This window comes from Podarcis cretensis (assembly GCF_951804945.1).
Source record: "Podarcis cretensis genome assembly, chromosome: 15".
Lineage (NCBI taxonomy): Eukaryota > Metazoa > Chordata > Lepidosauria > Squamata > Lacertidae > Podarcis > Podarcis cretensis.
Window position 1 is genome coordinate 3,040,467 of NC_137185.1, and position 22,142 is coordinate 3,062,608.

The 22,142-nt window shown below is 44.4% G+C and overlaps 1 protein-coding gene across 3 annotated transcripts; it reads left to right on the forward strand.

Moving 5' to 3' along the window:
- The first annotated feature begins 902 nt into the window (after positions 1-902).
- On the forward strand, positions 903-22,004 carry LOC307204128 (transient receptor potential cation channel subfamily V member 2-like). 3 transcript variants are annotated; one of them, XM_079955575.1, is made up of 16 exons: positions 903-1,004; positions 5,100-5,282; positions 7,096-7,223; positions 8,761-8,913; positions 9,042-9,182; positions 9,314-9,615; positions 10,626-10,802; positions 11,755-11,913; positions 12,981-13,076; positions 15,469-15,539; positions 16,374-16,539; positions 17,550-17,616; positions 18,370-18,681; positions 19,607-19,724; positions 19,868-19,962; positions 21,261-22,004. In XM_079955575.1, the coding sequence occupies exons 1-16, from the start codon at positions 967-969 to the stop codon at positions 21,359-21,361; spliced, it is 2,307 nt and encodes a 768-aa protein (XP_079811701.1). In that variant the 5' UTR covers positions 903-966; the 3' UTR covers positions 21,362-22,004. The 3 variants fall into 3 exon arrangements, with proteins under 3 accessions (XP_079811701.1, XP_079811702.1, XP_079811703.1); XM_079955576.1 differs by lacking the exon at positions 903-1,004 and adding an exon at positions 1,348-2,200; XM_079955577.1 differs by lacking the exon at positions 903-1,004 and adding an exon at positions 1,348-2,200 and having other exon boundaries at positions 5,112-5,282.
- The last annotated feature ends 138 nt before the right edge of the window (positions 22,005-22,142 follow it).

Consider the following 22,142-nt stretch of genomic DNA (forward strand, 5'->3'; position numbering starts at 1 on the left):
TTAACCAAGGTTCTGGCCTCCTGAAGCTTTTTCATGCTGGCAAAAGCATGGAGGGTGTAAATTAGCAGCTTCCTGAAACATATAGGATTGTAGAGTTGAAAGGGACCCACAAAGGCCGTCTACTCCAATCACCTGCAATGCAGGAATCTCAGCTAAAGTATCCATGACAAGATGGCCGCCCAACCTCTGCTTAAAATTCTCCAAGGCCACAACCTCCTGAGGGAGTCCGTTCCACTGTAGAACAGCTCTTGCTGTCAGAAAGCACTTCCTAATTTTTAGCCGGAATCTGCTTTCTTACAACTTGACTCCATCGGTTCAGGTCCTACCCTCCAGAGCAGGCATGTGTTGGATTTCAGAGCCTACAAAGAATGCCTTTCCCATGCCATGGAGTAATCCAAGAAATAAGATCACCCCCCCACACACACACATCTATGAGATTAGGTGGGACCTTTTAAATTAGAGGGGGCAATGCAGCAGGTATTTCTTGCTGGTTATTATTATTATTATTAGGAAAAGAGATGACTTGCTAAAAACGTGACATGAGATGGAGAATTGGCCTAGAGGTGCCGGAATGGTGTGTGCGCTGCATGTGTTGGATTTCTGCCTGTCTTGCAGTCTCTCCTCTGTTCTTCCGAAAGCTCCAGGGACAGTGGCATCAGAATAAACATGGCTAGGGTCAAAGTTCTTGGCTTCTAGAGTCAGTGGCGTAGCGTGGGTTGTCAGCACCCGGGGCAAGGCAAGTAATTTGCGCCCCCTAACCCGTGGATTTGCACCCCCTAACCCGTGGATTTGCGCCCACTAACCCTAACCTCCAGATGTTGCGCCTGGTGCGGCCGGGGCCCCCTGCACACCCCACGCTACGCCACTGTCTAGAGTTCAGCCCCAGAGCACCTGAAAGAGCCCAGCTGTTGGATCAAGTCGGTCCCCCATCTAGTCCTGCATCCTGTTCTCACAGTGGACCCCCAGATGCCCCCAATGGGAAGCCCCACAAGCAGGACCCGAAGGTAAGAGGAACTGATATTCAGAGAAGCTTCTGGCAGTGGAGGGAGAACATAGCCATCGTGCCATGAATTTGCCTAATGCTTGCCGTAGAAATCAACAAATCAGCAGTTTCTACCCAAATGCGATTTTGGTTTTAAACACAGTGTAAGGAGTCTCTATGGGAGTATATTATATTGTATTTTAAAATGGGGTATCAGAGTTTTTAGGGGGCTAACCAGGTTGGGATAGCAGGCTTGTTGGTTTCTGAATGTCTTATGTAGATTTTTCAATTTTGTTGTTCTGTATGGGGCAATGACAATAAAGATTATCGTATCGTATCGTATCGTATCGTATCGTATCGTATCGTAATAAGGTTTGGCTTCAGGATTAAGGGCAATGTCCCAATCAACCAAAAAAGAGTGACGGTAACATGGGGTATCTTTTAAGTTCTTATTTATTTGTTTCATGAAATTTATCAACCTCTTGATTGCAGGTAAAACCTCAAAGCGCTTTACAAAAAGAAGAAAAACAGCATGATGTTTTAAGCAGGCCCCGGGGGGGGGGGGGAAGTATGGTGAAGGTGGCTGCAAGACGTTATTAGGCAGGGAGTTCAAAGGTTTTGGTGCTGCTACACTAAAATATCAAATTCTTAGTAATGAGGAACAGATATTATGTGGAACCTATAACAGTTCCAGTTCTACAGATCGAAGCAGTCATGAGGGAATATATGGAGTAAGGCAGTATTGAAGGTAGACTGGGATAAGGGCGAGGGTGGCAGCTGCTGGGTTCATATCACGGGCGTAGCCAAGGGAGGGCAGGGGGTAGCTGTACCCCCCCCCCAAATCAAGTAAATAAATAAATATACTTAACTGACCAGTCACATCACATATAGCTTGCTTGCACGCCCCAAAAATCCTGCCCCTCCCAACATAAATCCTGGCTACGCCCATGGTTCATATTCTGTATATTTGAGGAAGTAACTCGTTGTTTGTTGTGTGTCAACTACTGGATAAATATTTGCATTTTGGACAAATGTTCAGAGCACCTATGGAGCAGGTGGGTAATGTGACTCTCCTGTTACGCGTATTGGAAAACAGAAGGATGTCGCAGGCGTATGTTTCAAAAGGTCATATTGTGGGATCCGTAACTACCTTGGACTCTGCTGATCTCTGCGTGCTGTCCAGCACAAAATCCTAAATCTTAAGGCGCCTTCAGAAAGGTAAGATACCTTTGGAAATTTCTATTTTGCTTCCTTGAGGCGTGGCTTGGGGAGCCTGGGAATGAAGCCTGTACGTGGCCCAAGAAATGAACTCAGATACAACATCAGGAAAAGGAAACAGAACGACCTCCCCATTTGGAGCTTCAGTCCATTGGCAGAGGACACCTTAAATATAACATATTTTCCATCAACCATGGCTGTTCCTACTGCCAGTATCATGGTGCAAAGATGGCTTATGCCCAGTATCTGGTTCATGAGTGGGGTTACATTGTTATTGCTCTAATTCAATTTCCATGCTGATTATTATTATCCTCTCAGGAATACCAGCCATTATGTTTGGAGAACTGTTCAGGTTAACCATTATTGTGCTTAGTTTGTTCTAGCCCTCATGGGCCTGTGCTTTATTTGGGGAAAACGTGCTTATAAAACTGTCCCATCTAATTAATATGCTTCTTGCTTCATAAGTACAATTGCTCCTGCTGTAAGAACTACCACCCAGCTCCCTTCTGGTAAGGTTAAGGACAAAAGAGAACTTTCAGAGACCCAAAGATATTAGGGCATAACCATACCTCAGCTTGCTTTTAAGGAAAATTGGAAAATTAAACAACCTTATGGGGGGAAATGAAAATAGTACTGTGAAACAGTGGAAAACTATTTTTTGCTTGTCAGTCAGGGAGAAGAGTTTCAGAGCCTGTGCAGAATGCTTTCCCCTTGCTCTGGAGTCATCAGAGCCACAAACCTAGCCCCATATGTCTGTGATTAGGGAATGATCTTTTAAATCAGAGGGGGTGAACCAAGAGATATTTTTCAGAATCATAGAAACATAGAATTGTAGAGTTGGAAGGGACCCTGAGGGTCATCTAGTGCAACCCCCTGCAAGGCAGGAATCTCAACTAAAGCACCCATGACCGATGGCCACCCAACCTCTGCTTAAAAACCTGCAAGGAAGGAGAGTCCACCACCTCTCATGGGAGTCTGTTCCACTGCCAAACAGCTCTTACTACCTAAAAGTTCTTCCCTATGTCTAGTCAGAATCTCTTTCTTGTAACTTGAATCCATTTGTTCGAGTCCTACTCTCTGGAGCAGCAGGAAACAAGCTTGCTCCATCTTCCATGTATCAACCCTTGAGATATTTGAAGATGGCTATCCTATCTCCATTCAGTCTCCTCTTTTCCAGGCTAAACATACCCAGCTCCTTCAATCATTCTTCACATGGCTTGGTTTCTAGACCCTTGATCTTGGTTGCCTTCTTGCTGTCCCCCCCCCCCTTAAAGTGAGTTTCAGATATAAAATTGGCCTAGAGGTGTTGCAATGGTGTCTGTGCATGCAGGCATGCATGCGTGTGCTGAATGTTTTGGATTTCTGCCTGTCATGCAGTCCCTGTTCTTCCTAAAGCTCCAGGCACGGTGCAATAAGAATGAGAACAGACACAGTTAGGGACAGTGCTTTTTGGGGCCTCTCAGGTTCTAGGGTTGAGCCCTGGAGGACTTTAAAGAAGTTAGGAACATCAGAAGCGCCCGATGGTCAGTGGCTCATCTAGTCCAGCATCCTGGGGATGGCCATTCTCACAGGGGACAACCAGAGGCACCCAATGGGAAGCCTCAAATCAAGACCTGAGTGTGACAGGAACCAGTTCATGGCAACTGGTATTCAGAGAGGCCTTTCACACTAGTAACCTTATCTTCCATGTATTTGCCTAAACCTTGCTATAGAAATCAATAAAGTTTGGCTTCAGGAGGAAGGATAATGAAATTTCCCTTCATCAACAATAAGAGTGAAAGTGACATGGAATAAGGGTTCATATTTGCTTCGTTCATATGCTGTATATTTAATAATAATAATAATAATAATAATAATAATAATAATAATAATATCTTTATTGTCATTGCCCCCTCTCGGGGACAACGAAAATTACTTGGCTGCTCCATCCACCCAGGTAGGGCACTTCACACAAAATCAGAACAACTATAAAAACACTAATTAAAACAATACAGTATAATACAGCAAGGAAGACTAGATGACTTTCAAAGTCCAGGTTTCCCATTCAGGGCCGAGATCGCTCTGGAGAAGAAGCTGTTCTTGAGACGGCTCATTCTTGTCTTCATCGTCCTGTATCTCCGTCCCGACGGCAGGAGCTCGAAGAGACAGTGACCAGGATGTATGGATCTTTTACTATGTCCAGTGCCTTCCTATGGCACCTTGTGGCATAAATCTGCTCTAAGGTGGAGAGTGGGCAGCCAACAACGCTCTCTGCTGCCTTAACAACTCTGCACAACCCTATCCTGTCCTGGGTAGTACAGCTTCCGTACCACACACATAAGCCATAAGTGAGCACGCTCTCAATGGCACAGTGATAGAAGGCAAGCAGCAGTTTCTGCGGAAGATGGTTTTTCCTTAGGATTCTCAAAAAGTACAGTTGGAAGTGACTCATTGCTTGAGGAAGTGACTCATTGCTTCTTGTGTACCCACTCCGTATTTGCATTTTGGATGGTGTTCAGACTCTCCTAATACACGTCTCATAAAATAAAGTGACGAACCTGGCTTATGTTTCAATTATTATCTTGCGCTTTGATTTGGGCCTCAGCCCAGTATACCTGAAGGAGGGTCTCCACCCTCATCGCTCAGCCTGGACACTGAGATAGTCCTCTGAAGGTCTGCTGGTTCCCTCACAACGAGAAGTGAAGTTGCAGGAAACCAGGCAGAGGGCCTTCTCAGTAGTGGCACCCGCCCTGTGGAACGCCCTCCCTTCAGATGTCAAGGAGATAAAGAACTACAAAGTTTTAGAAGACATCTGTAGGCAGCCATGTATCGGGAAGTTTTTAATGTTTGATATTTTACTATGTTATATATATCCTGTAGATTAAATAACTCTTCTTGTGGTGATCTATTCTCTTGCCAGCACTTTCAATAGCGTGATGCATACCTTACCAATACTGGAGATAGATGATGGCACCTTGGACAATGTGGAGGCAAGGGAGAAGCAGGCAGTTGTGGGGAAAGGAGAGCCGCGGCCCATAGAAACCTCCTATGAGATGGAACGTCCACCATCTCCAAAGATTAGGCTTAAGATTCCTCCTCTGAGGTAAGCAGTTTCCTTCAGGAGTCAAACCATCTATTACAGGGGTGGGGATCATCTGTGGCCCTCTGGAAGTTGGTGGACAACAACTTCCATCATGGCCATGTTGGCTGCTATCCACATTTGTTGGCATTCTCAAAGAGTTCTGAAAGGTAAATCCCTTTCGGCTGACTGACCGAACCCAAAGGGTGCTCATCAATGGTTCCTCTTCATCCTGGAGAAGAGTGACTAGTGGGGTGCCACATTGTTCTGTCTTGGGCCCGGTCTTATTCAACATCTTTATCAATGACTTAGATGATGGACTCAAGGGCATCCTGATCAAATTTGCAGATGACACCAAACTGGGAGGGGTGGCTAACACCCCAGAGGACAGGATCACACTTCAAAACGACCTTGACAGATTAGAGAACTGGGCCAAAACAAACAAGATGAATTTTAACAGGGAGAAATGTAAAGTATTGCACTTGGGCAAAAAAAATGAGAGGCACAAATACAAGATGGGGGACACCTGGCTTGAGAGCAGTACATGTGAAAAGGATGTAGGAGTCTTGGTTGACCACAAACTTGACATGAGCCAACAGTGTGACGCGGCAGCTAAAAAAGCAAATGCAATTCTGGGCTGCATCAGTAGGAATATAGCATCTAGATCAAGGGAAGTAATAGTGCCACTGTATTCTGCTCTGGAGTACTGTGTCCAGTTCTGGGCACCACAGTTCAAGAAGGACACTGACAAACTGGAACGTGTCCAGAGGAGGGCAACCAAAATGGTCAAAGGCCTGGAAACGATGCCTTATGAGGAACGGCTAAGGGAGCTGGGCATGTTTAGCCTGGAGAAGAGGAGGTTAAGGGGTGATATGATAGCCATGTTCAAATATATAAAAGGATGTCACATAGAGGAGGGAGAAAGGTTGTTTTCTGCTGCTCCAGAGAAGCGGACACAGAGCAATGGTTCCTAACTACAAGAAAGAAGATTCCACCTAAACATTAGGAAGAACTTCCTGACAGTAAGAGCTGTTCGACAGGGGGATTTGCTGCCAAGGAGTGTGGTGGAGTCTCCTTCTTTGGAGGTCTTTAAGCAGAGGCTTGACAACCATATGTCAGGAGTGCTCTGATGGTGTTTCCTGCTTGGCAGGGGGTTGGACTCGATGGCCCTTGTGGTCTCTTCCAACTCTATGATTCTATGATTCTATCTGGAAACGCACTGGATCAATCAGTCTCCAAGGGCGGGCCATACTAATAGATCTCCCACCTCTGCAGAGGGGGAAAGGTGCCGAAAGCCTAAATCTCCAGCCCTTCCTGGAGAAGCTTCCATGGATTGAGCTTGGGACCTTCTGCATGCAAAGCAGGAACTCTACCACTGAGGTATAGTCCTTCCTAGACTAGCTGGTTGGCATCCATCTGTCTCAGGAGACAATGGAAAAGTGTGCCTTTGGGGATGAGGTCAAACCTGCAAGGGATTCTCACATGGCGGGCTTAATGTTGCCAGCCAGTCACACCTGTGCCATAAAATGCTATGATACCAACTTAACATCCATCAATTCCCTGAATAAAAAAATCCCAGGAACTATAGTTTGCTAAAGGTTCAGAGAGTTAGGAGACCTCTAATAGTGCTACAATTCCCAGAGAGCTTTAGGAGTCAGTTCCTCTCTTCCATGAGAACTCTGGAAATTGTGAGGGGAACTGGAGTCTCCTAATAACTCTACACACCCTTAACAAACAGTTCCCAGGATTCTTTGGGAGAAGCCATGACTGTTTAAACTGGTATGATGCTGCTTCAAATGTATGTTGCGGATTTGTTCATTCTGCTTTTCTTCCACAGTAAAGAGGAGACTTTTAACAAGGATCGCCTCTTTGGTGCTATCGTGAGGGGAAACCCTGAGGAGCTGGAAGGACTGGGGGACTATTTGCGAAGAAGTGGCAAATATCTTACCAACTCTGAGTACACAGGTGGGCATGAGCCTGAGAGCTGGGGCTATTATTATTATTATTAGTAGTAGTAGTATTACTTCTCATTGATCTGAGAATAGGCAGGAATTTCAGACTTCACAGAAGTATTTGCAGGATTGAGGAGGACTATCAGAGTGCATGAGGACTGACAGTGTTCAGAAGAGAAAAGAGTAAAAAAGTGATTTACTAATGGCATTATTTCTGAGGGTAAGTTGTGTGGTTTTTCACTAACTTAGCTGCTTCACACCTGGCCTTGTTTGGAAACTAATAACTGGCATTGTTTGGAAACTAAAAGAACTTGTGGTTGAAAACAGGGCAGTTTTTGAAAGGCTCAGTCTGCCATATTGATTCAGTTGAGCAGACAAAAACCTGTTTCTAGATCTCCCAAATTATCATGCAATATATGATTACAATACCTTAAGAGGTGTCCAAATACACAGTTCAGTTTTGAAAGGTTCAAGCCATCATCTTGATTCAAAACAGATCCCAGTTGTATCCAGACTTAGACAAAAACCTGCTGCTTGGTCTCAGGGACCAACATGCAAAAATTGGTTAAAATCAGCGCAGTTGTGAAATGCATATTCTACCATATTGATTCAAAATCGTCACCTGATTTTGGACCTTACATATTTTGTGGCCATTTATTTTGTAACTGCAAGTTTCCCTATTTTACAACTGTTGCTTCAGACATACAATTTTTTAAAAAACTTAACATCCCAATTAATTTGAAATTTGTTGAAAAATATTTGGTTCTTACAAATTAGTGTTGTTCATGGGAATGAATGTACATCATCTGACTGCAGGATGTGTTGGGTTCAATCATTATGTGACCCATCTGCACAGATTTCATGACCCAGTTGAACAGGCTGTGAAACGCTGTAGTATATGACGTCGTAAGGACCCACAGCACAGCGGTACATTTAGCTATTTTGTGTGCAGAAGACCCTAGGTTAAATTCCTGTGAATTTCCAGTGAAAAGGATCTGAGAGCAGGTGAAGAGCAAGGCTAGGAATTGCAGATAAGTTCAGTGCAGTTAACAAAGTGAACCAACTTAATTCACAAATCCAAATTTGCTCTTCCCTGAATGTTTGAAATGCGGGTGGGGTGGCTTATTTGGCCTCCTGGCATGAGACTTTCTTGATCTTTATGGACATATCTTGTGATTAAAATCTTTAATCTCTGAGCAAAGACAGCAGATAAATATTTTAATCTTGATTAGCAAGTACTATTATTGGTCCAAAGATTCTTAGATCTGCTGGGTCTTTGTTAGGTTTCAAAATAGCTGCAACTCAATATTGTTTTCAAGACTGAGAGATCCTTTACCCCTCTAGACAACTTTTGAAAACAATCCTTAATCTGGAGATGAGCTCTTTTGTGAAGGCTTTCTAAAATTCACCTAAAGCTTTACAGCAAGACTCCCTGCTGAGTTGGATATTCTTAAAGCATTTGATAGACTTGAATGGCCCTATATGCCGTCCTTGTTAGAAAAAAGAAATGCACTTCTCCAAACAAAGGATGGAAATCCCTTCTCTTCCAGATGGAGAAACGGGCAAGACCTGCTTGATGAAGGCCTTGCTGAATTTAAAAGATGGGGCAAACCCCACCATCCCTTTGCTGTTGAAGATAGACCAGGAGACCAAGAACCCAAGGCCTCTGATCAACGTAGCTTGTAAGGATAGCTTCTATAAAGGTAAGGACCTTGGGGTGGGGAGACAGCATAAAAAAAAGAACTCCTCCACTCATGTGTAGGAGAACATGCTTGTTTTCTACGTTTGACTTCTTTAATGATTTTCTTTCATGCCATTTTTGTTCTGCTAGGCCACACAGCACTCCACATTGCCATTGAAGAGAGGAATCTAGATCTGATCAAGCTCCTGGTGGAGAACGGCGCTGACATCCATGCCAAGGCCTGTGGAAAGTTCTTCCACCAGCAGGAGAAAGGGGCTTGCTTCTACTTTGGTAGGTTGATACTGTGTGCCTAAAGTCCGCTGTCACAAATTCTTGAAGTGGGTGCTCAGTTTTTGTAACTTGTGCCAAAAGCAGCCATTCCTCTCCCAGCTTTGCTTCCGTTTATCTCCTTCCTCCTCCAGGTGAGCTTCCCCTCTCCTTAGCTGCTTGCACCAACCAGCCAGAAGTGATCAGGTATCTCCTGGATAACCCTCATCAGAAGGCCAACCTGGCAGAGCGGGATTCCCTCGGCAACACAGTCCTCCATGCCTTGGTGATGGTGGCTGATGATGTGGATGAGAAGAACAGGGAGCTGGTGATCGAGATGTACAACAAGATCCTGATGCACAGTGCTACGCTCAACCTGAGCCAGAAACTGGAGGAATTAACCAACAGGGAAGGCTTGAACCCTTTGACCCTGGCTGTCAAGACTGGAAAGATAGAGGTAAGCCAGTTGGGAGCTTATCATCAGCTGCATTTCTGAGCTGAGGAACCTGTGACCTTCCAAGATGTTGTTGGACTCCAGCTCCCATCATTCTCCTGGCTGTTGGCTACACTGGCTACAAGAAGAACGGAAGTCCAACAATATCTGGAAGGCGGCATCTTCATGTCATGCTAGCAGAGATTCAGGCCACACAAGATAGGTCAGTGTTGTCAACCTCCAGAACCGGAACAGCTGGCAGGTGGCAAAGAGAGAGATCCCTAGCCGCGTCCTGCCTTAAATAGGGCAGGCCATGCCCCGAGAGCCAGCTGATTGGCTGGCCAGGGGGTGATGCAGCCGGGAATCCTCCCAATCGCATGTGGGCTGGGCTGTGAAGTCCGCAACCCCACCTTCTCTGTAGGGCGGAAGTGGCTTTGTCAACCTCCAGGTAGGAGGCTGAGACTGAGAGGACAACGTGCAGAAGACAACTTAAGAAGATTTGTACAGGGGATACAAGTCCACCAATTCAGTGCACAAACTCAGATATCATGCCCTAGGGATGGTGAGACTAAGGCCCGAGAGCCAGTTTCAACACTCCAGGCTTCTCTATCCAGCTACAGCTGTTTCTGGCACAGGTGTAGTGGTTCAGGGTCATGGGGGATTGAAGTCCTGTTACTATTTCTGCAGCAGGGTCCCTTTCTCCAGTGTCCGAAAGGGGACCTTTTTAGCCACTGAGAAGAAATCTCCCCACCCTTTGTGCTGATTGGAGCCAATCAGAGTGGAAGGAGGTAAGTCTGCCACTGAGGATGGACTCCAGCAGAACACTGCGGAGTTGTTGGTCTGTACATTCCAGAGCTAAGCATTTAGAAACACCAGAAACACTGAAAAGGGCAGTTCTCATCTTGCCACCCTGCAGACCTCTTGTAGAAGGAGCACACAAAGAAGGGCCTCATATGACGTTTAAGTAGAAATAAGAATAAATGTTGGAAGGAAAAACCCAAAGAAAATCCCACCCCCTATTTTGTCTTTCCTAGATCTTCAAAAACATTATTCACCGTGAAATCAAAGACCCGCAGTACCGTCACCTTTCACGGAAGTTCACTGAATGGACCTACGGGCCTGTCCACATCTCTCTCTATGACCTGACCTCCATTGACAGCTATGAGGAGAACTCTGTGTTGGACATCCTTGCCTACAGCAGCGATACTCCGGTGAGATGATCAATGAAAGCGACTTGTCTGCTTTAAAATAATCACTGGGGGAGATCCTTCAGTTCTCTCTGCATCTAGGCTTCTCTCTTCGGGAGATTTTCTTGGTGCCATCTTTGTTTTATGTCCAGTACTGAGCAACACCCCCTTAAAAGAAGTTTGCACAGGCTGATTAGATACTTGTTTTATTCTTTGAAGAAGTCTCCACGAGAATAAATTTATTGTGGTCTTCCCAAAGGCACTGGTTGACCACTGTGTGACACTAGATGGGCCATTGGCCTAATCCAGGAGGGCTACTATTGTCTTGGAGAGTCTTGATTTGGTGCCTTTGTGGATACTTATTTTGGGAAAACAAAATAGGTAACCTTGATCGATGGCCTCTCCCTATAAAAAGCTGTAATATAAAATCTTGGATTGCTGTACTTTATCTCTGTTTTTATGACATTTGTTTTGGCATTGTAATACTGATTTGTTCTATTGTACATGTCTTAGAAAATTTGAAACAATTGAGCAGTTTAATATCCTGAAACAAACATATACACACCAGTAAAGGCCATAGGCTGAATAAGCTGTGGTTTCGTGCAACTTGGAGCAGGGCAGGGGTACCCTGTTTCTCTCTGTTTTGATGGCATTGTTTTGGCATTCTTATGCCGACTTGCACTGTTGTACATGGCTTAGAAAATTTTAGATGAATAAGCAGTTTAATACCTTTAAGTAAACAAACAGACACCAGTATAGGCCTCTTCATTGCACAAAACCACACTTTATTCAGCCAACCTGTTTGCAGGCTGAAGAAGCTGTGGTTTCGTGCAACTTGGAGCAGGGCTAGGGTACCCTGTGTCCCTCCAGATGTTTTTGGGTGCCAACTGCCAGCAGCCTCAGCATGGCTAATAACCAGGGATGGTGGGGGCTGAATCAATGAATTATTTTCTTTCTTTCTTTCTCCTACATACAGAAGCGGTACGAGATGGTGGTCCTGGAACCTATAAACAAGCTTCTTCAAAGCAAATGGGACTCCTTTGCTGCCATGAGATTTTATATCAGTTTTTTCTCTTATGTGCTGTTCATGTCAGTGTTCTCAGCTGTTGCTTATCACCGGCCTCTGGAGGGGAAGGTAACAGCAGCTTTGGGGCTTGGGGGATACAGAGAGAGAGGCAGAGAGAGGAGGAGGAGGGTGGCTCTCTAGGGCAGAAATGTGGAAGCTCCCTGTTTGTTCTACAAGGCCCTTTTGGGCCAAGCTGTGCCCACCTGCCCATACATGATGTAGGGCAAGGGTGGCAGAGAGATGCCACCCTTTCAGTTTGCGCTGAAAGGCAAACCTACTTAATTTCCACTTTCTGAATTGAAATGCAGTCATCCTTTGAAATCCACACTTCTCCGCATCTTTCACTGCAGTTCTGCAGCCAAGCAACATGTACAAAAGATGCATGTGTGCATAAATATGGATATATTGTGGGAAGATAGCGTACAAAAGTACATTATGTTAGGGAAATCCACACCGTGATCATCTCCCACCTGGAAAGCAATGTCCCCACTGTGGAAGGACGTGTAGATCCAGAATTGGCCTCCACAGTCACTTACGGACTCATTGTTAAAACCGTGTTTATGGAAGACAATCTTACTCGGCTACGAGTGATCACCAAAGAAAGAAGAAGATGTTAGAGACGGTTGGTGTGCCAAATTTGCATTTAAAGGCAAACCTACCTAATTTCCACTTTTCGGAACAATCCATAGACTGAAACACGGCCATCCTTTCACATTCTCTGAATTTTATACTGCAATTCTCCATCCAAACAGCATGTACAAAAAAGAGAAATGCATTTACTTAGAGCAATGTGTGCATAGTTTTTTGTGAGAATGTTTTTAAAATGAGAATCCATTTTCATGGTTTTTTATTTTATTTTATTGCAAACTGCTGCAGAGAACCAAAATGAAGCTTGGAGAAAATTAGAGAAGCCAGTACTGACAGATCCATACATCCATAGTTGTTAGGGAGTTAAATTTGTGCCTAGGTCAAGAAGAGGGTACCATCAACCAGTTGATTGGCACTGGCAACCCTCTTCAGACTTCTGTGCAGCTTTTTGCAAACCCTGACAAACAGTTGATTATCTCTGCTTTTATCTTAATGAGTTACTTAAGTTCTCTCTCCCAACCTATCTTTTTTACCTTTAATCTTCCCAGCCTCCTTTTCCAGTGACATTCACTGCTGGAGACGTATTGAGGCTCATTGGCCAGTTCATTGTCTTAACTGGAGGCGTGTATCTCCTCGTTGATCAGGTATGACATACTCTTTTTGCTCTTCCTGCTGCTGTTTGGGATGTGTTTGATATCTTAGGTTGGCTACAGAAAGCCAGAAGAAAATAGGATTGGCTGCAGAATTATACAGCATCAAATCTTTCCTTTTAAAAGAATTAACAAAGTACCTAGTTCTTTTTTTAAAAAAAATAATATTTATTAAAGATTTTCAAATATAACAGAAAAAGAAAAACATCCAAATTTAAAACCTAATTTTCATTGGCATCCTTCCAGGACTTCCCCTCCCCCTCTTGTATTCCAATTCTTTCAAATAGATTCAACAAATTCTTACCCCAAATTTTAAAATTATTTATCATTGACCCAATTTAAAAAATATTTTCCCATCCCCTAAAATCGACCTGTTCCCTTCCACGAGTTCCCCTCTTTAATATGCAATACAGATTAAAATAAACAGAAAAATAGAAAAAAGAATAAAATGTAATTTAACACCCTTTGGATTCCAAATTTCCCTCCCCCCTTTCCCGGTTGCGTTCCCAATGTCCGTCAATATCTACTGTCATCCTGGAGCTCCCACATCTAAACCACAGTCCTTCACCAGTCCGCTTTGCCGTCTTTTTATTAGTCTTTGCCGTCTTTTGGTCATCTTTGATTTCACATGTCCAATCTTGGAAGGAGTCTATCTTCCAACTTTGTCCAGTTCTTGTTATTCTTGTTGTTCTTGTTGTTCTCTCTCCTCCTCTTTTTTTTTTTTTCCTGCTCTCCTGCACAAATGTTCTAATTCCAAAAAGCTTCTAATTCCTCTGCAGAGGCTTTGTTATTCAGGAACAAAACATTACGTCAAGTCCCTTCCATTCTTCAATAGATAAATCTATTGTCTCCTTTAGTGTGTAGACCTCTGTAGACAAAATAGTGTTCCATTTCTGCAGTTTCCCAGGAGATAAAAAGTCCTATTCAAATTCGATGCCAACAATACTTGTAGTGTCCCACAGCTCCTCTAGAGGGATTATAGTAGCTCAGTTTCCTTCCCGATCACACCCAACAGTCAAAGTAACTTATTATTCCTCGTTTTAAACAATTTATATCCAATTTGTAACAAATGTGACCAGCAAAGTCCTCGTAACAAAGTTCTCTTTTTGTTCTTCCGCTTTGACAGCTCCTTTGACAGCTGTCAAAACCTCTATTTCTCCTCTCCCGACGCTCTTACGGATCGCTCCCGGGGTTTCCGGGGGGGGGGTTGCCTTTTAATTCACATTCCACTTTTCTCCTCCAGCCCAGTCTTATAATTTTCCATCGCGAAGTTAATAATTTTATCAAAAAAAGGTTGCACTCGACCTTAGTTGTCAAATCCTTTGCTTTAGCTCCTCTACAACAGGGGGGAGGCTGACTTCCTTTTTGCACCTCCCCCGCTCGCTCCGAATTTAAAAAGAATTTTTCCCCTTTTTTAATCCAAGTTCCAATTACTCACGGGTTATTCTTTTAAAGTCCAAATTTTCAATGGAAGAAGTCAGCGCTCTCCGTCGAATGGCATGCGGCTTCACTCGGCAGGGGAAGCGGAGGACTCACAGCACCCCCCCCGTCACCCGCTCCGCAGCCTTTAAAAAGGCTCCTTCGCGGGTCGGGGGGGACGCAAACGGTGCCCGCCAAGTCACCATGCCCATGGGTTTCAGCGCCCATGGTTTTTGAGGGTCCCCGCGTCGCCGGCGCGGTAGAACCCAGCCCCTGCTGAGCAGGCTCCCTCCGGAGCTCGGAGGGAGTCCGCCATTCGGCGATGGCGCCAACCCGGAAGAGCAAAGTACCTAGTTCTTAAAGTTCCACACACTACCCTGGTTTGCACATAACCATGATTTGTTTATCCTAACTATGGTTAGTTTGGATGTACAAGCCTACAACATCAGACTCACAGTGTTTTTTTCTGTCAACCCACCATGATGTGAAGCCTTGAAAAAAAATAGGTGATATCCTAACTTACCCAAGAGATATCCTAACCCAAGGATACGATAAAGCAAAAATGAATATTTCACAGAGAATTAGAGGCACGGGGGAAGAACAACACTGAGGAAGAGTTGTTCTGCATGCAGCATTTAGGAACACTGACACCACAAGCTGCTAAAGTTTCAAGAGAGCATTGTGCAAGTTCTGTCATGCACAACTGCAAGGAGAACACAAATTAAACCACTGAGATAGAAGATCTGGAGCACTCCAGATGATTTGCCCGTGTATATACCTGGCTGGAAGGCCACACATGGGTGTCTGCAATGATCATTGCAATGCATCGCTAATTAATATTTTATAATTTTAGAAGGTTGTGCAGACTTAGTTTGGACTTATCATGAAGGGATCTTGTGCTTCTGAAATTGCCACTGCACTATTTCTGCTGTACTGACAAGAGTGTTCCTGTCCATTTGCTTATTAGGCTTTTTACCTGTGGAGAAGGCGCCGGTCACTAACAACTCTGCTTCAGGATGGCTACATCGAGATTTTTCTGTATGTTGGGGGGGTGGCGGTAGGGAAGAGGGGTTTTTTTAAAAAAAATAGTTGTTTTAAAACTGTTTTTACTGATAGTTTTATTGTTTCATGCTTTTTGTAAAGAGCTTTGAGCCTGGCTTCCACTGGGGAGGGCGGGATATAAATAATTTTTTATAAATTATTATTATTATTATTATTATTATTATTATTATTATTATACATTCAAGCAGCACAAAACTTTTATGAAATATTTTTGTGTGTGTGTGTGTGGAATTACTGGAGCCAAGGTCTCTCATTGGGACACTTATACAGTACAGTGGTACCTCAGGTTATATACACTTCAGGTTACATACTCTTCAGGTTACAGACTCTGCTAACCCAGAAATAGTGCTTCAGGTTAAGAACTTTGCTTCAGGATGAGAACAGAAATCGTGCTCTGGCAGCGCAGTGACAGTGGGAGGCCCCATTAGCTAAAGTGGTGCTTCAGGTTAAGAACAGTTTCAGGTTAAGAACGAATTAAGTACTTAACCCAAGGTACCACTGTAGTTAAGGTTTGTTCCTGCTTTACCGGTCATGGTTTATCCCCTAGGACAAATCAGAAGCCCCTCTTTGAATGTAATGCGATATCCAAACCATGGCTTAGCTCTGGGTACTGTGGCGGTAGCAGAACCAAGGGAGGAGTGAAGAGGCTGCCTTTTCTTCACTGAATATCCACCCTGTAGCTCATTCATGCTTAGCTGTGGCATGTGGCTTAGCTTTTGTGTGCTAGGCAGGCCAAGCAGACTCCTCTATGCCTGAAAGGCGCCTTCGCTAAGTGGGACCATCTCTGCCTTCCCCCCCATTTTCTCACAGGCTGTTGCAGTCAGTGACCCTGCTGGTTTCGGCAGTGATGTACCTTGCAGGCCTGGAAGATTACCTGTCTTGGATGGTCTTCTCCCTCCTGCTCGGCTGGACAAACCTGCTGTATTACATGCGAGGCTTTCAGCAGACCGGGATCTACGTTGTCATGATACACAAGGTTGGTATAACTGCATATTCTAAAGGTCTAACAGCCTGTATTCCCATGCTTTACTTTGCTGCATGTTCTGCGATCTTAAATCTCTGCTGGTGCCCTCTCACCAAAGAGTACTCCAAAACCTGGATCTAGGCATTCAGGGAATTGCCTCTTTATTTTCCCTTTTAGCCAAGTACCAAAATATTAAAACCAGCACACTGTATATAACAGACTTGGCACACCTTTCTCTTGAAACTTAATCACCTGGTGTTTTCAGTGTTCTTAAATGCTCAGCATACAACATACAGAACTTCCTCAGTGTTCTTCCTGAGTACCTTCTTCAGAGTGAGCCTAGGAGCCCATCCTCCGTGGCTGACTCACTTCTGCTTACACCGATTGGCTCCAAAAAGGGTGTGAGGATTCCCTTTTATGCTGATTGGGCGACTCCAGGATGCTGGAAGGAGAGACCCTGCTGCAGAAATAGTAAAAAGTCATTGACGCCCTGCGATCCTGATCCTGGGCCACGACGCCTCTGCAGTTTAACCTGCCTCATAGGCTTGCTGTGTGAGGTTAAGCCTGTTGGTTATATGAAGCTGATTAATCCCACACTTCAAGTAAACACAAATTAAGTCACTGAGAAGGAAGATATTGGAGCACTCAAACAATTTGCCCATGTGATTTGCGCAGAAATGTCGATTTAACTGAATGGCAACACATGGAGATCAGTACTGCTTATTGCAATGCATCCCTAATTATTGTTACCATATATATTTCTAATATTATTGTACAAACTTAGAGTTGTATAATATTAGAAGGGTGTGTGGCTGCGAGGGCACGTGTCTGTGGATACCATGAAGGGCCCCTGCATTTCTGAATTCGCAACTGCACTACTGTTAAACTGCAAGGCAATGTGATTGGCCCAAGGTCAACCACTTGAAAGTCACCCTTAGGCAAAAATCTGAACCCAAGTCTCTGCCCAGTCCTCCATCATGCTGGGATTCCCCAGTTCACTTCTATCCTGCTCTGCATTCCAGGCTATCCTGCGGAACCTCATGCATTTCCTCATGGTCTATGTGATCTTCCTCTTCAGCTTTTCAACAGGTGAGTCTCTACCTGTCCTAACACGGAAGGGCCAGAACTGGCAGCAGAAGCCAGAATCCTACCCACTTCCTCCTTTAGCAGCACCGTTGACTGTTTTTTTGCATCCAATATATGAAGACAAGGAAAAATGACACATAGTAATAATCATGCCTAGTAATCATGCCGCCTGATGTCAGTTGCAGGGCTGGCCCTGTTATTAGGCAGAGTAAGGGGATTCATTGATATTCGTGCATTCCACTCTCCCCTGCAAAGGCCAGGGTTAAGAGGTGTGTCTTCAGCATATTGCGGAAACTATATACAAGAACGCACCTCCAGAATGAATGAAGTTCTTAACCCGAGGTACCACTGTAGTGGAAGTGCCCGATGCACATCTATGGGGAGAGACTTCCACAACTTAGGGGCTACCACAGAGAATGTCCTTTCTTGGGTCACCTACCCCCAAACTTCAGAGGGTCACAGAACTTCCAAGGAGCCCCCTCTGCTGATTTTAATGCTCGGGAGGGTCTGTAGGGAAAAAAACCCTGTTTGGGGCCTATGTCATTTATCATTTGAAACACTCATGTGAGCGCCTCAAATTGGACCTGGAAACAAACTGGCAACACAATATGAGTTGTGGATGGCACAGTCCATGACTAGTACAGTAGGTCCTGAGTTGTGACATCTTTCGGGACAGGATTCTCATGCAAATAGAGAGGTTTACAAGGAGATTCTTCAAGGACCCCCTGATTTAAATATTCTCATTTCCCACTTCAGCCCTTGTCATACTTACCGGGGAGCCTCCCCAGCCAGTCCAGAATGGGTCTTCTCTCGTCAACAGCGATGGCAAAGACCAAGTCAAGTATGTAGGACTGCTACAGACTTCTCTGGAGCTGTTCAAGTTCACCATTGGGATGGGGGAGTTGGAATTCCAACAGAACATGAGGTTCAGGTACTTTGTGATGTTCCTTCTGCTCTTCTATGTCATCATGACTTACATCCTCCTTCTGAACATGCTGATTGCCCTGATGAGCGAGACGGTCACCGAGGTCTCTGAAGACGGTCAAAAGATCTGGAAGCTGCAGGCAAGTCCAAAACCACTTCTGGGTGGGGTTTAATTTGAGCCAAGGCCATTACACCAAGGCCCCCTCCAAACTGGCTGTTTCTGTGTGTATTCTCCAGCATGTCTCTGTCATTGACTGTTGGCTTTGTCCTTGGTGTTGACAAGCATAATGGGCCTTGCTCACTGCTTTGGGGAAATGAAGCTACTGGGCGCAGCATACACCAGCTGAAAATAAATAAGTACACTGGCTCCTCACTCTCCAACCCTTGATCCCACTGTGACAGCTGCCTGTTAGCTCAGCCCTGACAAAGGATTCACACATAAGGAGAGCCCTGATGGAACAGGGCCAGATTAACCAGTACACTAAAGGCCCCTCCAGACTGGTTGTTTCTGAGTGTTCTGCAACATGTCTCTTTGTCATAGACTCTTGGCTTTATTCATTGGTCTTGACAAGCACAGTTGCCATTGTTCACTGGCCAGGGAACGTAAAGCTATACGTTGCGGCATACAGATCCTGTAAATAAATAAGTACACAAATTCCTGCCTCCTCACTCCCCAACTCTTGATCCCACTCTGATAGCTGCTTATTCGCTTAACCTTGACAAAGGATTCACACATAGGGAGAACCCTGATGGAACAAACCCATGTAGTTCAGCACCCTGTTCCCAAGTGGCCCCCTGGGTGCCTGTGGCAAGTCTACAGGTGGGACAGCATTTCAGAGCACCTGCTTTGCATGCAGAAGGTCCCAGGTTCAATCCCTCCAATTTTCAGGAAAGGGCTGAGAATGTCCCTTGCCTGAACCTGCCAAGAGCCACTTCCAATCAGGTCAACTATACAGAGCTAGATGGAGGAGCGGTCTGACTTCATATAAGACAGCTTCCTCTGCTCCTATTCAAATCACTCCTAAATCTGAAAGTGTGACTATTCCTCCTGAATTGTACCCACAGCGAGCAACTGCTATTATGGAGTTGGAGAAAAGCTGGGTTTGGCATTGGCAGAAACCCAAGTGGTCTGGTTGCCAGCTGTCTATCGGCTCCAAAGATGAGAAAGATAAGAGATATTTTTTCCGGTGAGTTTGACCGTGCCTTGCACTGTTGCAGGTCCACAGAGCAACAAGGGCTACACAGATAAGCAAATATATATTGACTGTGTCTTTCCCTCAAGTGAGTGACGGGATTCAGGTGGTTCACCATTTATTTGTATGTTTTGCAGAGTAGAAGAGCTAGACTGGGCTAACTGGAAGAAAGAGGTGGGAGCCCTCAAGGAGGAGCCTGCAGACTCAGACCACAACGAGACAGTGTCAAAAGGCAAGTGAAGAGCAACACCCTACTCCACATGTGGGGAACCTGTGACCCTCCCATCACCCCCATCCAGTACGTCCAGTGTTTGGGGATGATGGGAGTTGTAGTCCAACAACATCTGGAGGGCTACAGGTTCACCAAACCTGTCCTAAACAAGTCTAGGCGAACCTGTAGCCTTCCAGATGTGCAGTCACAACCCTCAGCAGGCAGCATGGCCCAATGCTCAGGGATGATGGGAGTTGAAACCCAGCCACGACTGGAGGAAACCACAGGCCATCCACCCCTCTGTTACTCAAAAGCCTTGCTTACCTACTTGCCTTCACAGTCATTAATGCACTGTCAGGTAAGTCTATGTGGCACTTGAGACCTTTGGACAGCGCCACGGCCTTGCTTGTGGCTCTCTCTTTTTTGGCCGGCCAGCAGGTAATGTTGCTTTATCAGAATCAGGAAACCAGTCGCAGGAGAAAGTCTTATGCCTGCCCATCTCTGCAGCCGAGTGACTTCTCCTGGCAAAAGAGTATTTTTAATTTTTTAAAAAAAGATAATATTCATGATGTTGCAGCTGCTCTCTCTATACTTCCGAGATTTTCAGAAGTGCTACAGGTTTTCAGGAAAGAGTCTTTCTCGGTTCTTTATGGAGGAGCCAGGATTTTTGTTTTTTTAAAAAACTTTTTTTAAATGTTGGAGATGCAGATTAAACAAAACAGATTACATACATATCTTCTTGGATTGTTCTCAAATAGAAATGTTCTGAAAATCTGTTCAGGCTAATATCTCTGATATGTTAGGATACCATATACCCTTGGGTCCTAAAATATCTCTGCTTGGTTATCTAAAAGATGTTATTTTGGAAAATGATCATGAAATAGTGTTCCACCTTATAACTGCTGCTAAGATTAGAATAGCTAAAGGGTGAGGCATATATCCCACTATATCTGAATGCTATGAAAATGCTCTTTATCTTTGGTTCATTTTGTTTAATTAAAAAACAAAACATTTTTATTATAAGAAGAGGAAGAATGCCATACAATAATGAAGGGGGAATGGATTTTGGGGGAGCTTTATATCATTCCAGACAAAAATATGCATAGAGTTTTGCACCACAAGCATCAGTGGACAGGAAGTGACAGGCAGAAAGATATCAGGAGATACCAGGGATCAAACCTGGGACATTCTGCATACAAAGGCCCAGCTACGGCCCCTCCTAACTTATTTGCCTGGGCACAACTGCTGACCTCCTTGAAGACTTCCTTGCTCTTGCTTCACAGCCTTGATAGATGCTTCCCCATTCTGTCCCATTCCAGGGAAGCGCCTGCTGAACCGAGTGTCTCAGGGGGTGAGGGCACGATTCACAATGCCAGAGGTGGCGGAGGAACAGATGCCGCTGCAAGACGGAAGCCACTGAGGGAGAGAACATCAGGAGGGCTCAGACCACGTGAACACCCACCTCCAGCTATGCTCCTTCAATGGCTTGAGAGCAATCTGACCATGGCAACAACAAAACAAATCACTGTTAAGGACCACGCAGCATGCCTTTTACAGGACGGTTGTTTTTTATTTATTTATACATTTTTATTAGTTTTTTAACATCTCATTTCCAACAATCATTTAACATAAATTCTTATCTTATACAATATTTTAGACTTCCATCAACAACCTCTGAAGATTTTCCATTCTTTATCACTTATTCTGCATTTCTTAATCTCTCTATTACTTTTAATTATCTTTAACTAATAATCCTCTTCATAAGCTTCCTTGCAATATTTCACATAATCCTCCTTACAGAACTTCTTACTAGCGTAACCTGTTTATTACAATTGCTTTTTAAATAGTTCAAGTATTTACTCCAGTCTTCTAAGAATCTCTGGTCCTGCAGGTTTCAAATCCTTCCTGTTAATTTGTCTAATTCTGCATAGTCCATTAATTTCATTTGCCACTCTTCTTTCGTCGGTAATTCTTCTTGTTTCCATTTCTGTGCCAGTAATATTCTTGCTGCCGTTATTGCATATAAAAACAATTTACAATCCTGTCTGTTAATGTCCTCCCCTACAATGTGGGGATTAACAGTTGGGTGTTAACAGTCTTGCTTTAGAGGAAGGTTAGTTCAAAGAGTTTCCTATCAAAGAGTTTCAGCCTAAGAACATCAGAAGGGCCTGGCTGCAGTGATACCTGGGTGTGATGCCCTG